The sequence below is a fragment of the Oncorhynchus mykiss genome, chromosome 12 (assembly GCF_057628025.1).
Source record: "Oncorhynchus mykiss isolate SJ-2025 chromosome 12, ASM5762802v1, whole genome shotgun sequence".
Taxonomy (NCBI): domain Eukaryota; kingdom Metazoa; phylum Chordata; class Actinopteri; order Salmoniformes; family Salmonidae; genus Oncorhynchus; species Oncorhynchus mykiss.
Window position 1 is genome coordinate 66,804,438 of NC_143033.1, and position 16,797 is coordinate 66,821,234.

General features: G+C 45.4%; 1 protein-coding gene across 4 annotated transcripts in view; it reads right to left on the minus strand.

Moving 5' to 3' along the window:
- Positions 1-16,797, minus strand: part of camsap3 (calmodulin regulated spectrin associated protein family member 3) — a 53,955-nt gene that overhangs the window by 26,249 nt on the left and 10,909 nt on the right. For all 4 annotated transcript variants that reach the window (XM_036938041.2, XM_090193045.1, XM_036938040.2 and 1 more), the window contains exon 2: positions 12,750-13,012. In XM_036938041.2, coding sequence (XP_036793936.2) covers positions 12,750-13,012 — 263 coding nt within the window. The remainder of the gene's footprint in view (positions 1-12,749; positions 13,013-16,797) is intronic.

Genomic DNA, 16,797 nt, shown 5'->3' on the forward strand with positions numbered 1-16,797 from the left:
CCATATGATATGTAAATATATCCAATGCAATAAACATCTACATTTAATTGCTATTAATATTAATTTGCATATATTCCTGTTAATTCCCATTTACTCTACCTAATTCCCACAGAAAGTTTCCACCTCTGAATATTCCCCAAAATGTGCAACCCTAGTGGCACCCACGCACGAACACACACCAGGTTCTGAGAAGTGGGCCTACAGGTACATGTAACCTCCACTGCTCCCCACCGGAGACGAGAACAGCCTTTGACTCAGTAAAGCGTAGAACTGTTTATGAAACACACAACACTCTGACCTTCCAATCAAATCAAGGCCATGCAGTGAAGGACAATGAGTCTGGAGGGTTGTGTGTCTGGAGGGTTGTTTTAAATAAGTGCTCTTAGTGTTTTCAGTAGGTTTCAAGGACAAAGACAGAAAAACAAAACAGACAGCTAGCAGGGCAAACAGATAGCAGGGCAAACAGATAGCAGGGCAAACAGATAGCAGGGCAAACAGATAGCAGGGCAAACAGACAGTTCAGTGTGCAGGCAGGCAGGCAGGCAGGCAATGTTCATCTAGCCTGGTAAACACAGCGTTCAGTCTGGTTTTAACCAGGCTAGGTTTCCTTTAGACTAGCTGTTCAACTGAATGACACCAGGGGCTCCTGTCCTGAAGGCCTGTATTCATTAATTTTTTAAGAGCAGGAGTGCTGATCTAGGATCAGTTTAGTCTTTTTTACCTGTTATATGCTCATTCTAAGGATCCACATCACTGCAGAGACAGAGACCGGGGCTGAGGACAGAGAGCAGCTGAGGACAGAGATGGGGGATGAGACAGGCTAAGGGGAAAAATGGAGATGGGCTGAGGACAGAGACGGGGGCACATACAGGGGCTGAGGGGAGAGATGGGCTGAGGGCAGTAACGGGATGGGGAGAAATGGAGACGGGCTGAGGACAGAGACGGGGTCACAGACAGGGGCTGAGGGGAGAGATGGGCTGAGGACAGAGACAGGGTCACAGACAGGGGCTGAGGGGAGAGATGGGCTGAGGACAGAGACGGGGTCACAGACAGGGGCTGAGGGGAGAGATGGGCTGAGGACAGAGATGGGGTCACAGACAGGGGCTGAGGGGAGAGATGGGGTCACAGACAGGGGCTGAGGGGAGAGATGGGCTGAGGACAGAGACGGGGTCACAGACAGGGGCTGAGGGGAGAGATGGGCTGAGGACAGAGACGGGGTCACAGACAGGGGCTGAGGGGAGAGATGGGCTGAGGACAGAGACGGGGTCACAGACACGGACTGAGGGGAGAGATGGGCTGAGGGCAGAAACGGGATGGGGAGAAATGGAGACGGGCTAATGACAGAGACAGGGGCAGAGATGGGCGGAGGGGAGAGAAAGGGGCTGAGGACTGATGTGTAGCTAAGACAGGGGAGAGTAATTTGGGCAACACTAGCTGGGGATGTAATAGATACAGAGGACACAGAAAATATAGAAATGTACCCATTGGTATAATGGTACTGCGGTCGTTTACTCGACTATGCTTGTTCTACACTAACAGTTGCTTCTTGTCTGCCCCTTGTACATGAATCTACCACTCAGAGCAATAATGATTCCATCTTTCTCTCCCCCTCTATCAGTGTTGTTTCACATAATGCACAACAAAGTAGTCCCCAAATGGTACCCTATTCCCTAAAAGGTGCACTGCTTTTGACCTAGGGCTGGGCGATATGGCCAACGTATCACATCACAATATTTTCACATTTGTGAAGATATTTTATGTTTTTGAACAGTAAAACTTCCAAATATGCTTTATGAGTAGTTCATGACCCCCCAGTGTGGCAACACATACATTCTAAGTGATTTCAAACGGGTCTTTCTCCATCCAAATTGTTTTATAACTGTTCAATCAAACTTAAAAATAAAAAATAAACATTTTGTACAAGTTATGCACTTTTGATATTACGTATTCATGCTTTACCTATTCCTCTCTGATTTTGAAGATACCGTTGCACAAATAACATGCTGGGCCTGCACCAGAACGGGTCCCAGGCTGCATTAGTCATCTACGTCTTAGTTCATTTAGAAGCTAACGTTAGCCAGCTAACAAGCAATTAGCATTAGGGGACAACAATTTATTTTAGCCACAGCTTGCTAAGAAAAGAAACTAGCAGACAGTAGTTTGCAGACAGTAAGATAAACAAACTAATGTTGTTATAGAACGCTAGACTGCAGTGTGAACGGCAAGAAAGTGACTCATAAAAACGAGCCGGTTTTTGTAAAAAAAAAACAAAAAACATCAATACCGTTATATAGTAAAATACGGTATACAGCCCAGCTCTATTTTGACCCTATGGCTTACCAGCAGCAGGCCTCCTCCCTTCTCTCTATTGGCTAACCAGAGCCCCACCTCTTTGTTATAATCATTAACCCTGTCTGAGTCCCAAATGGCACACTATTCCCTACCTAGTCCACTACTTTTGACCAGAGACCAATGGGGCCTGGTCTAAAGTAGAGCAATGGAGAGGACTGACAGGTCATAACAACAGATTCCCTTGTCAGGGGGGGGCCTTTCTTCCACCTCAATCCGTCTTTAGGCTGAGCCTAATCTGCACTAACCAGCCCCTTCTACTGTACTTGTTGTTTTACTTTTTCTGAACTCAAATTCTCCCTGACTGGTAGTCATCATAGCATGCACACACACTGCTGCTGCTACAAGGCTGCGGCCTGAATCTCTCCGTCTGCCTGCCTGCCTCTCCGTGCTGGGTGTAAAGTGCTGACGTCGGCACAGTGCTGTGTGTGTGTGTGTGTGTGTGTGTGTGTGTGTGTGTGTGTGTGAGAATGAGAGTGCGAGAGAGAAAGAGGGAGAGAGAGAGAGACTACATGGCAGTGCCAGCCCAGCCACCGTTGCCCTGCTGTCACATACCATTCTACCTAGGGAAGGGATGGAGGGTGCTGGGCACTGGGAGAGACGACTGGGCTCTCCCCTCCTCACTCTAGGGGTGTGTTGTGCTCAACAGAGGCAAGGTCACACTACTAGCTTATCTGTGAGCCAAGACTTGTCTGTTCAATGTATACGTATTGTCTGCAGTGTAGTGCAAGGGGAGAGATGGAGACTGGGGCAAGACAGAGACTGGGGCAAGACAGAGACGGAGACAAGACAGAGACGGGGGCTGAGGGCAGAGACAGGGGCTGGGGGCAGAGACAGGGGCTGGGGGCAGAGACAGCGGCTGGGGGCAGAGACAGCGGCTGGGGGCAGAGACAGCGGCTGAGGCAAAATACGGGGGTTTGGGGGACAACCTGGCTAGCACAGTCAGTGCAGGGCCAGGGAGAGGGAGGAAAGACAAGGGCTGAGAGCACTCAGGGTAGCATGGGTATAAAGCTGTCATGATGTCTGCATGGTCTGGGTTGAGCTGGGCTGTCTGAGGAGGGGAGGGGGGTGGAGATGCCATTTCCAACCAGCCCAGTAGCTCTCTCTAATGGGGAGAGAGAGATTCAGTCACACTTAGTCAGAACACCACTCCCTGACACCGATTACCCACAACAGAGCGACTGGAATGGATGTGGAGCCTAGCCATTTGTCATCATGTCGCTACATTGGCTGCCTTTTCAAGTGTTCAATGTAGAAGACAAAAAGTAGAGGGAAATGCAGTAAAGCATCCAAACAGAGACTCAGACACAGAGGGAGCCATTACCTTCATGTTCATGTTAAAATGAGAGGAACTAGACAGTCAGAGTGTGGAATTTTGGACAAAGAATAATGCAAAAACACAGTGTTGGAGAAGAAAGTAAAAGTGCAATATGTGCCATGTAAAAAAAGCTAACGTTTAAGTTCCTTGCTCAGAACATGAACATATGTAAGCTGGTGGTTCCTTTTAACAGGAGTCTTCAATATTCCCAGGTATGTAGTTTTAGGTTGTAGTGATTATAGGAATCTCTCTCTCTCTCTATACCAATTGAAATACCATTTACTATTGGATGTTCTTATAGGCACTATAATATTGCCAGCCTAATCTCAGGAGTTGATAGGCTTGAAGTCATAAACAGCGCAATGCTTGAAGCACAGCGAAGAGCTGCTGGCAAATGCAGGAAAGTGCTGTTTGAATGAATGCTTACGAGCCTGCTGCTGCTTACCACCGCTCAGTCAGACTGCTCTATCTAATCATAAACTTAATTATAATAACACACAGAAATACAAGCCTTAGGTCATTAATATGGTCAAATCCGTAAACTATCATTTCGAAAACAAAAAGTTTATTCTTTCAGTGAAATACGGAACCATTCCGTATTTTATCGAACGGGTAGCATCCCTAAGTCTAAATATTGCTGTTACATTGCACAACCTTCAATGTATGTCATAGTTATGTACAATTGTGGCAAATTAATTACAGTCTTTGTTAGGAAGAAATGGTCTTCACACAGTTTGCAACGAGCCAGGTGGCCCAAACTGCTGCATATACCCTGACTCTGCTTGCACTGAATGCAAGAGAAGTGACAATTTCCCTAGTTAAAATAAATTCAGTTAGCAGGCAGTATTAGCTCAAGTATAAAAATATATACTTGTGTATTGATTTGAATAAAGGCATTGATGGTTAGGTACACATTGGTGCAACGACAGTGCTTTTTTCGTGAATGCGCGTTAAATCATCACCCGTTTGGCGAAGTAGGCTGTGATTGATAAATTAACAGGCACCGCATCGATTATATGCAATGCAGGACAAGCTAGATAAACTAGTAATATCATCAACCATGTGTAGTTAACAAGTGATTATGATTGATTGATTGTTTTTTATAAGATAAGTTTAATGCTAGCTAGCAACTTACCTTGGCTCCTTGCTGCACTCGCATAACAAGTAGTCAGCCTGCCACGCAGTCTCCTCGTGCAGTGCAATGTAATCAGCCATAATCGGTGTCCAAAAATGAAGACTACCGATTGTTATGAAAACTTCAAAATCGGCCCTAATTAAAAAATCGGCCATCCTCTAGTCTCGAGCGCCCGACAGTCTCCCCCCTCCCTCTGAGCAGGGCAGTGTAAACAGAACGGTCTCGTTGAGCTCAACACTCTTACAGTATAAATGGTAATAGCAGAGCAATGTTTTTGAAACAGCTGAAATGTAGACATTTTCCTTGAGTGTTTACCTTAAATTGCCCGTTACATTCTGAAATTGGTCGCAGTAGCTGCCACCTCTGCTGAGCCACGCAAAACTATGGAAGTCTATGTCTACAAAATACTATGTCTACAAAATGTTGAGATATGTAAGTAAAACGACATAAGTCAACATGTTTTAGATAGATAATGAATGAAAAAAAAATAAAAATAATTCATTTGTAACATTGTGTGGTGATTTCAGAGGTGGCACCATAGGTCCCAGAGTGGTGGGGGGGGGGGGTTCCTGGGGCCCAGAGTTGTTCTTGGTCTGGTAGGCTGACCTAACCAGGTAAAACTCTGGTTATGACATAGTAATAAAATCAGCTGTAAAAAAAACAGTGTTATATGGGCTATGACGGGACCAGATTTGTTTATAATCTGATCATATGGTTTAAAAAAATAAAAAAACTCCTGGAAAAACTCCTGGCCCTAGAGAGAATGAAAACATTCAAATCCTGTCAAACAAATCATGAGGCGAATCAATTTATTTATTTTTTAATAAAAAACCATTACTTTGTCCCTCTTTTAAAACGCTTGAGTGTCAACATTTTGTATTAAACAAAATTAAAAGTGCTGGGGCAAATGCCAGGTTGCCACACATTTGCCAGCAGCCCTGCTATGCAGATCTTTCCAACGTGGATAGATGGAAATCGCCACACAATGCTACAAATAAAAGAAACAGAACCTATATGTACGATCTACATGCATTTCTTTTACCACACGTAAACCCTTTAATTGTCTGCACATGCTTGGGAATTGTTGCGTAAGCAAGAACGTCAACCAAACCCTCTCTCGGCTCGTACATCAACATTTTGTCCAGATAACTCTTATTCAGTGAGAATAAGCTCTTTACTGGTGGGGCTGGGACTGTTTCACTGTGGTGTAATACCGTGATCATTCTGGAGGGAGTAGACTACAGGGTCATTCACAACTAGAGCGTGGAATGAAAGCAGAGTAGGGAGGAAGAGGAGGGGTTGGGACAAGAGGGGGGGGGGGGTCACAGATTTCCTGTCCCGACCCTGCGGAGCTTGCTAAGCCAAATCACAAGTTCTCACTAATGAGAAGGGAGAGGGGGGTAGAGAGAGGTGCAAACCTGGAACACAGGGCACACAGTCCGCCAGCCAAATCGCCATAACAACCAACAATCTGACCCACAATGCACCTCACCACCCACAATCCTGAGCGTGGCAGTGGTGCTCTACCCCCCCGCCCCGCCGGCTTAACACCGGGGCGCTCTGCTCAGAATCCTCCTGTGCTGACCGGACATAACATATCCTCCAATATATTAAATAATATAATAAAGCTATATAGAATAAGCTGTCCATAAGGAAATCACTCATCTCTGCTTTGGAAATACTGCGACTATCATCCATGTCAATAATAACAATAACAGGGAAACAAACACTAAATTCATCTCGCAGATCGTTAAGAGCGATTATGACGGATAAAAGGTGAAATCTGATTATGTTCGAAATATGACTTAACCCTCTGAACCCCCCCCCCCCCGGCCACAGCCCCGTACTCATGAAATCCAGGGTTAGACAGAGGGACAAAGCGAAGGATCAGACAGCCAGCCAGGTCTGGGGGATCAGTGGGAGTTCGGGGGGGGGGGGGGGGGGGGGGCAGCGCGGTGGGGTTTGGTGGGGATGGTGCACTTCCCCGGCACCCCATGCTCCACTGACAAGAACAGCACATGGTATTGGACATGTCTAGCTAGACACTAAATACTGAAGCAGCAGCAAAACCACACCAATCTGTGCTGCGCCAGCTTTTTGCAACCCTCCCAATGTCCCCCCCAAACCAACCTCCAAGATCAATGTTGTAATCCCTGCAGCTTTCCTTTGTTGACTCTTCTCTGCAACAAACAAAAGAAAATACAACTAAATGTTATTTCCCCCATTGGCAGGCCTGGGAGGTCCCGTGATGGGCCAAATGTTTTGAGACGATGTTCAGCAGCATTCCTGATCCAGGGGATAAAGTGAGTCTGAGTACCAAATGGCAACCTCTGTCCTATATAGTGCACTCCTTTTGACCAGAGCCCTATGGGTGCACTACTGGGACCTGGTCAAAAGTAGTGCACTACATAGGGAATGGGGTGCCACTTGGGACGCAGCCTGTGCCACTTCTAATTCCTACTGAGCTCTAGACGGATGCTAACTTGAGCGAAAACTTGCGTACACAGCAGTATGAGTTAGGTCAACGTTGTCAGCGACTCACTAACAAAAAACAACCATAGACACAGGCAGGGACTTCTGAAACAGGGCGATCCTCTGACCAGCCCCACTGCTCCCCTCATGCCTTTGTCATATGTAGGCTATATAACATTTGAATGAACTTCACTGACTGAGTTGCTCTGGATAAGAGTGCTAAATGGCCAAAACCTAAATCTGACAACATAAACGGATTCCATTCAAAAACAATTGTTTAATTATTTTTTTTAACTAGTTTTGATGTCCAGAGTTGAGTTTGAGGGACATGGGGAAATAGGGTGCCATTTGGGGGACAGCCCAAGACTGGCTGAGTGATCTCGATGGCTCAGTGACAGTGTCATTCTAGGGTGGGGCACTAGAGAAAGTATCCTATTTAGAATATCTATACTGCAGATGGCAGGCATTTCATTTAGCGTGTTTTGCCCCAGCCTCATTTGGAGCTGATGATGTAAGCTGTGAGGTTATTGATAACAGCGGTAACCTCCAAAATGACACCCTATTCCCGCCATAGTGCACTACTTTTGACCAGGGTCCATAGGAAATAGGGTTCTTGGTATTTGGGACACAACCAGAGAGAAGACTGGTCAATATCATACAGTGTAACAGCTTTAAAGGCAATATAGATGTTAGCTGTTTGCAAACAATAATATATTCTGTTTACCCTCACTGTGTGTCCGGTGTGAAATGGCTAGCTAGTTAGCGGTGCGCGCTACTAGCGTTTCAATCGGTGACGTCACTTGTTCTGAGACCTTGAAGTGTTTCCCTTGCAGAGCGATAGGCTTTTGTGGAGCGATAGGCAGTGGTGTAAAGTACTTAAGCAAAAATACTTTAAAGTACTCATTTAGTTTTTTGGGGATATCTGTACTTTACTATTTATATTTTTGACAACTTTTACTTCACCACATTCCTAAAGAAGTTTTTACTCCATACATTTTCCCTGACACCCAAAAGTACTGGTTACATTTTGAATGCTTAGCAGGACAGAAAATGGTCCAACTCACACACGTATCAAGAGAACATCCCTGGTCATCCCCACTGCCTCTGATCTGGCGGACTCACTAAACACACATGCTTCATTTGTAAATTATGTCTGCGTGTTGGAGTGTGACCCTGGCTATACGTAAATAAATGTACAAATTTTAAAAAGTGTGCCGTGTGGTTTGCTTAATATAAGGAATTCGAAATCATTCATACTTTTGATACTTAAGTATATTTTAGCAATTACATTTACACTTCATACTTGAGTAAAAGTATAAACATATTTGGTTTTAAATATACTTAAGTAGTATTTTACTACTTTGGTTGGTGTGTGTGTGTGTGTGTGTGTGTACATTCATGCGTGTATGACACAGATGAGCTTTCATATAAAGCCGCACACTACAGCAGCAGATTGCTGTTGCTCTAAAGCCGTTTACTGGCCGAGGCCCACATTGATGCACTGTTCCATCCTCCTAACGCTGTGCGTAAGTGTTGCATGACCCACTTTCCTCCCCTGACAGAGCCAGGCAGCGGCCCAGCTCAGACAGCAGCACTGTCTACAGCTCAAGCTCAGAGAGCACTACAAGTGCAAGTTGAGTAGCAGCAGCAGTAGCCTAACAGTGGTGAGTCTCACTACCAGCTGAGGCTGAGGGAGCCTCCCAGGCCTGGTGGCATGGCAGCAACACCATCACCACCATGGAGCTGAGACAGCACCAGCTGAACACAGAACAGCACAGACAGCACTAGCGGGAACACAGAACAGCACTAGCGGGAACACAGAACAGCACTAGCGGGAACACAGAACAGCACTAGCTGAGCACAGCGTAGCGCAACTCTCACCTCCACTATTCCATTGTTTCCATTGCGCCAGCCAGGCAAGCTCAATCGAGTGTTTGAAAGAACGTCAATACTATTTGAACCCAGGTCTGGATGAGACAGCACACCTCTCCCCTCACACACCACTGGTCCAATTAGTAGAAGGACCTGCAGACAGTGAATACACCACCTGGTACCCTGGACGACAGGTGGAGAGCTCCAGGCAGTTTCACGAGAGGCGTGCGCTGCTCAGCGTAACATTACACACTAGTTTTATTTGCAATAATTGCTCACAGCCGAGAACACTTGATAAAGCGGCTCGCCGGCCCAGTGTAGCTCCCCTGTTAGAGGCACCAGGCAGAGAAGCAGAGAGGCAGAGACAGAGAGAGGTGGAGGCAGGGGTAATGGAGCGTTCTACTTTCACCTGACCGACTATGAGGGAAACACGCCTGACTACAGCTACACAGGTTCTCCAGAGACTGACTTCGAGGCATTCAAATCACAGAGCCGGTGTCTGTTGGGCCGGTGTCTGCTAGGGGAGCTGCGCTGGATGGGGGTGAGAACATAGATGTTGTAGTGAATATTATACAGTATTAGATGGGGGGGGTAATATGGTTAAAGTCACACTGTAAAAATTAGGAGAAGGTCAAAGTATGCTCATGCAGTCAAACTGTAGCCTTTGAATACAGCACTTTCATGATGTATAATGAGAATTCTGTGATGTCTATTGTGCTCCAGTTGGAATTCCATGAATTGTTTACAAAAGTCCTCCACATCTCATATTGATATGTCGAAGTCACATTTCAAAATAAAATCTAGGGCGTATAATATTGAATTAGTTAGAGACTAACATTACAGACGGTGGTTAAATTGGGTATAGTGAAAGAAGAGACATGAAGCTGTAATGTTACACAGTTCCTATTTGAACAGGCTCAGCCCTCCAGAATAATGACAAGGTGAAGACATGGGTACAGAGATGAGGTAGACATTACATTTAAAAAAAATAATGTTTAATACTATTATTGCACACAGAGTGAGTACATGCAACTTATGTGACTTGTTAAGCACATGTTTACTCCTTAAATGATTTAGGCTTGCCATAACAAAGGGGTTGAATACTTATTGACATTTCAGCTGTTCATGTGTAATTAAATTGGTCAAAAACAATTTAAATTTCTAAAAACCTATTTCCACTTTGACATTATGGCCAGTGACACCAAATCTCAATTTAATCTATTTTAAATGCAGGCTGTAACACAGCGAAATGTAGATAAAGTCAAGGGGTGTGAATACTTTCTGAAGGTACTGTCTTTAATCTTTAGTCTAATAAACTGCATGGATTATGGATGGTCTATTGGATGGTCTATTTCTCACATAACACACTTAAGACACTTTAACGGTACAAAAAGATCCCACCGTGTCAAACAAACAAATTATCGGATTGCCATTTATCAAATTGTACCGAAACTCCCTTTTTCCGTCACAGCGGTTGTGATTCGCATAAAAACTGTGGATGGAAATGTGGTTAGAGAGAGAGAGAAACACACACACAAAGAAAGAAGAGAAGAGAGAGAGCCAGCTACCAGCTCGTAACAGAGCCCAACGTGTTCTCTTAACAAAGGGAGCTCTGGTTTCACTGGTGCTGAGCAGTTTACCCATTGCTCTATTCTACAGTTGTGGCCAAAAGTTTTGAGAATGACAAATATTATTTTCACAAAGTCTACTGCCTCAGTTTGTATGATGGCAATTTGCATATACTCCAAAATGTTATGAAGAGTGATCAGATGGATTGCAATTAATTGCAAAGTCCCTCTTTGCCAGGCAAATGAACTGAATTCCAAAAAAAAACATTTCCACTGACATGTCAGCCCTGCCACAAGGACCAGCTGACATGTCAGTGATTCTCTCGTTAACACAGGTGTGAGCGGTTCAATTGTTGTGAAGAAGGCTACAGGGCGGCCAAAAAAGTCAAGCAAGCGCCAGGACCGTCTCCTAAAGTTGATTCAGCTGCGGGATCAGGGCACCACCAATACAGAGCTTGCTCAGGAATGGCAGCAGGCAGGTGTGAATACATCTGCACGCACAGTGAGGAGAAGACTTTTGGAGGATGGCCTGGTGTCAGGAAGGGCAGCAAAGAAGTCACTTCTCTCCAGGAAAAACATCAGGGACAGACTGATATTCTGCAAACGGTACAGGGATTGGACTGCTGAGGACTGGGGTAAAGTCATTTTCTCTGACGAATCCCCATTCTGAATGTTTGGGGCATCCGGTAAAAAGCTTTTCCGGAGGAAACAAGGTGAGCGCTACCATCAGTCCTGTGTCATGCCAACAGTAAAGCATCATGAGACCATTCATGTGTGGGGTTGCTTCTCAGCCAAGGGAGTGGGCTCACTCACAATTTTGCCTAAGAACACAGCCATGAATAAAGAATGGTACCAACACATCCTCCGAGAGCAACTTCTCCCAACCATCCAGGAACAGTTTGGTGACGAACAATGCCTTTCCAGCATGATGGAGCACCTTGCCATAAGGCAAAAGTGATAACTAAGTGGCTTAATCCCATTGGGAACTTGTGGTCAATCCTCAAGAGGCGGGTGGACAAACAAAAACCCACAAAAACCCACAAATTCTGACAAACTCCAAGCATTGATTATGCAAGAATGAGCTGCCAGTCAGGATGTGGCCAAGAAGTTAATTGACAGCATGCCAGGGCAGATTGCAGAGGTCTTGAAAAAGAAGGGTGAACACTGCAAATATTGACTCTTTGCATCAACTTCATGTAATTGTCAATAAAAGCCTTTGGCACTTATGAAATGCTTGTAATTATACTTCAGTATTCCATAGTAACATCTGACAAAAATATCTAAAGACACTGAAGCAGCAAACATTGTGGAAATTAATATTTGTGTAATTCTCAAAACTTTTGGCCACGACTGTAAGGCCTAGTCAGAGCCACCTATTGTCTCGGAAACACTACCTTCTCCAGGCCTCCCAGGCCTCCCTCCCAGTCCCACCCCTACCATGCTACACCCAGAATTAAGACTGAATCCCCCCTGACGTACCCCTGGTCCTCACAGCTGGATCCACTCATCTTCAGGGGCCCGGAAAGGGGGTATTTTTTTAATGTTGTCTAATCCGTGGAATCAAAGCATAAACAAGTCCCTTCCTGTGCGACCCAACCCTAGCCCACGCACCCCCTCCCCATACATGCCCACCCTACACACCCCAATCCCCCTCCATTGCTTTAACATCCCCGCTCCCCCTGGACCAGCAGTCTGAGGGTGACCAGACAATGCCTGTGTGTGTCCCTATTAGGCAGACCATATGCCCAGGCGACCAGATCGATCACAGCCGAATGGATTATTGTGACATCAGGACCGGTCCAGTGGCAGTTTCCAGCGCAGCTTCGATCTTCCCTCAATTGAACCTGTGTGTTGTGGCAGTCATCCCAATCCCATCCCAGGGGCATTACCATTAGAGACAAAGACTGGTGGCGAAACAGAAATCTTCCTCTATTTCCCATAACTCGAACCAGACGAAACCTAACATAACACGAGACTTGGCTCTTGGCGCCAAGATTACCATGTCAACACGCCATATGCCACACCCATCTCTTACCATTTTGATTGGTTTATGCCGGAGGTCCGTGTCAGTCACGGGGACGTCTTGATCTTTGGGGGTCACGCCCCTGTTGGCGAGGAGCTGCAGCAGGGTTGCGTTGTCTTTTGGGGCCCCTGACCCCCCCTGGTCCGCCTGCAGCAGACCGTAGGTGCGGCAGTAGAGTTCAGAGGAGAGCAGGAGGCGTGTGACGGGGGGCTTCAGGTGCTCCTGCTCATACTGGTCACAGTAGAAGGGCTCCCGCAACTCCACTGGAACATGCTCTACGGACGGAGAAGAGGGACAAAAACAGTGAGGGAAATAATCATGTGGGAGCAGAGTACACTATTAATAGGGAAAACAAGGTCACTCTGAGGGAGAAAATACAGAAAAGACACCCGGACTGCATCCAATATACCAGATAGGGATGGACTGCATCCAATATACCAGATAGGGATGGACTGCATCCAATATACCAGATAGGGATGGACTGCATCCAATATACCAGATAGGGATGGACTGCATCCAATATACCAGATAGGGATGGACTGCATCCAATATACCAGATAGGGATGGACTGCATCCAATATACCAGATAGGGATGGACTGCATCCAATATACCAGATAGGGATGTGAGAAATGAAACATTTTTCTTAACGTTTAAAGCGCCAATGTTTTATCGGTGTTCCATTTAAAACAATAACAACAATAAGAAAGCTTTGCTGCTGCAAGAAACGGTTTGGGTCCCTGTCAGATGGTTACGTATCGCACCTGTACTACCATTACCGTACCTCAATTCCAACTCGGAAAGTTTGCTTTTCGTTCTCATTTCACTTCTCAAAGTATTGCCATACAGGACTTCGCTGCTGTCATTTGCCTTTCTCTGCCATTTTTCCAACTGTTAACGACAATGACTTAGTGGTGGAGAGACGACTCCTTGCACGTTGACTCCCCTTTCGGACTGTCAAGATTCGATTCCGGTAGGATTCCGTATTTTTGGAACGGAAGAGACTGTTCTCGGAAGTACTGGAACTAATCAAACACTCGCATCTTTCATAGCGAGCTAGCGAGGGACGGAGAGAGAACGGAGGTGCACAGTATAGGCAGTAGGGCGCTGGGAACGATACCAGTATCGTGATACACTACATGACCAAAAGTATGTGGACACCTGCTCGTCGAACATCTCATTCCAAAATCAAGGGCATTAATATGGAGTTGGTCCCTCATTTTGCTGCTATAACAGTCTCCACTCAGCCGTAATGTTGGAAACATCATTATGTTGTCATACAGAGTCACATTTAGTTTTTAAAGGACCGACTAGTTTGACCTGCTTCGTGTTTACATTTTTGAAATTGAAAAAATTCCTTCGATACTGGTATCGTCACGGCCCTAATAGGCATGTCGGCTACCAGACAGACAGACAATATATCAGCAATTAAAAGCTGTATCTCACAATGCCATGCTGTATCTCGCAGATTTCTTGGCTTGCCATGTCTCGCAACTTCAGTAATCACCAATGAATAGGATATTGAGGTTGAGCGAGATTCAACACTTCCGCTCTCACAATCACACAAAGTATCTGCCCATGTGCGCAGGTTCCCTTCACGTGTTGACAGCGTGGCAGCTAGGGAACCAATGCTCTTAGTTGTCACGAAAATTGACCCACTATGCTGTTTACTTTCTGCATCTACAAAAACGTTATTACATTTTTGTATTATTTTTGTATTTTTTATAATTAGGTTTGGGATTTTTCTTAACATTAATCCCAATTTCATTTTAACGTTTAAACTTTCACACCCTTAATACCAGAGGTCTTTAAAAGGAATAGGGTGCCATCTCAGACACAATCTCTCAGCTGTTTGTTCTGGATATGGGACAGGAACACGAAGTTCAAAGTCCTAACAATATCATTGGCAAAACACAGTTTAAAGTCCTGTTGTCAGATAAACACATATTCTGTTTGTCACTTAGTATCTAATAAAAACAAACTTAAAGTGGATGTTTCCTCATCAATTATACACTGAGTATACAAAACACTAGGAAAACCTGCACTTTCCATGACAGGCTGATCAGGTGACACCAGCTGAAAACTATGATCCTTTATTGATGTCACTTGTTAAATCCACTTCAAACCAGTGTAGATGAAGGGGAGGAGACAGGTTAAAGAAGGATTTTAAACATTGAGCCATGGGTTGCGTATACGTGTGCCATTCAGAGGGTGAATGGGCAAAACAAAAGATTTAAGTGCCTTTGAACGAGGTATGTTAGTAGGTGCCAGGCGCACTGGTTTGAGTGCGTCAAGAACTCCAACGCTGCTGGGTTTTCACACTCAACAGTTTCCTGTGTGTATCAAGAATTGTCCACCACCCAAAGGACATCCAGCCAACTTGACACAAATGTGGGAATCATTGAAATTAACATAGGCCAGCATCCCTGTGGAACGCTTTCGAAACCTTGTAGAGTCCGTGCCCTGACGAATGGAGTATACAAAAGGGCAAAAGGGGATGCAATTCAAAATTAGGAAGGTGTTCCTAATGTTTTGTACACTCAGTGTATAATGAAGGTATAGAGTATGGATAGACAAAGCTAGACTGCCTTGTAACTACAATCTGAGTGAAGGGCCGAGTAGGGGTTAAACGAAGGTGTGTGCGAGCATATGTGTGTGTGTGTGCGCGTGGCGTGCATTTGTGTGTGCATATGGCATGCGTCTCGGTGTTGTGTTTCCCAGAGCAAATCCAGCCAGCCAATCATAGGGCCTGCAGGAGACAGACAAGGTTACAGAGACAGGCATGATACACTGGTTACAATTTGATCCTTCCTGGGGGCTAGTACCAACTCCTCCCTCCATTTCCCTGTCTGTAAGTGTTTGATCAGCAGTTCAGGTCTGATGGTGTCGTTCCCGTGGGGGAAGAATGACACTGTGGTGCATTCCATTTCCAACCCCACATCAGTCAGTCAGTGTTTGCATCCCAAATGGCACCCCATTCCCTGTATAGTGCACTACCCTGGCCATTTGGGATGCGGTCAGTATGGAACCACATTATCAGTCTGGGTCAAGAGGAGTGAAATGACATGACATCCAGGCCCAGAGGTTAGCGTCAGCATCGGAGAATTACCAGACAGAGCCCTGTGGTATTGGTAGATAATGCCTAATGAACAAGGCCCTGGTTAACAGAAGAGAACAGACTACCTTGGCCTAGCCATGAAGAAAAGCTAATGTTCATTTTTTCTTATGTGCCCCGTTGAACACGACCCTGGTGTTTTATTTTCAGCTGAGGGCAGTCTTTGTGGGAAATGATCTTTAAGGCGAGTTCTATAAAGAGTTGACAGGAACCTATGCTTTGTGGCACATTTCTCACAGTACAGCTAGGACAAGAAAGTCACCTGAACCTTGCGAAAGGGCAAACCAAAACAGTGTCTCCGCCCCAAATGGCACCATATTCCCTTTATAGTGCACTACTTTTGACTAGCTCAGGTCAGTGCATTATAAGGGGAATAGGGTACCATTTGAGGCAGGCACGCGGTTTCCACCTCAATGGAGCACACAGCACCATGTAGGAAACAAGTCCCTTTAGCGCAGCACATGATGTGAAGCACAGTCCAGGAAGATGTTGAAGAGCACAAAGTAAACACGACTTGGACTGGTTTTCAGTAAACACAGCCACACACACACCACACAAAACCCAATACAAACATGAACCTGAAAATCCACATCTGACACACGCTCTTAAACTGGTTTGGCGGTATTCAGAGTGGATGAGACTGGGGCTGTTATGGTGGATGAGACTAGGGCCGTTACGGTGTGACCGTATTACCGCCACACCAGCGGTAATCAAGGTAATTAGGCTTCTCCAAGCTCTGATGCTGCTGATGGTCATTAGTATCCTACCAAACTTGCTAACTGCCTGGTACTCAGCACTTTTATTGTCCCTTTAAAATCACTCTGACATCAATGCAAATGTAATGGAAAATCTAATCAAACACTTCATGAGAGCCCACAAGCTCCTGTTGCGCAACATTTCTGTAGGCTACGATATTTATTTCTCAACTTTCCTAATATTAAGCACAT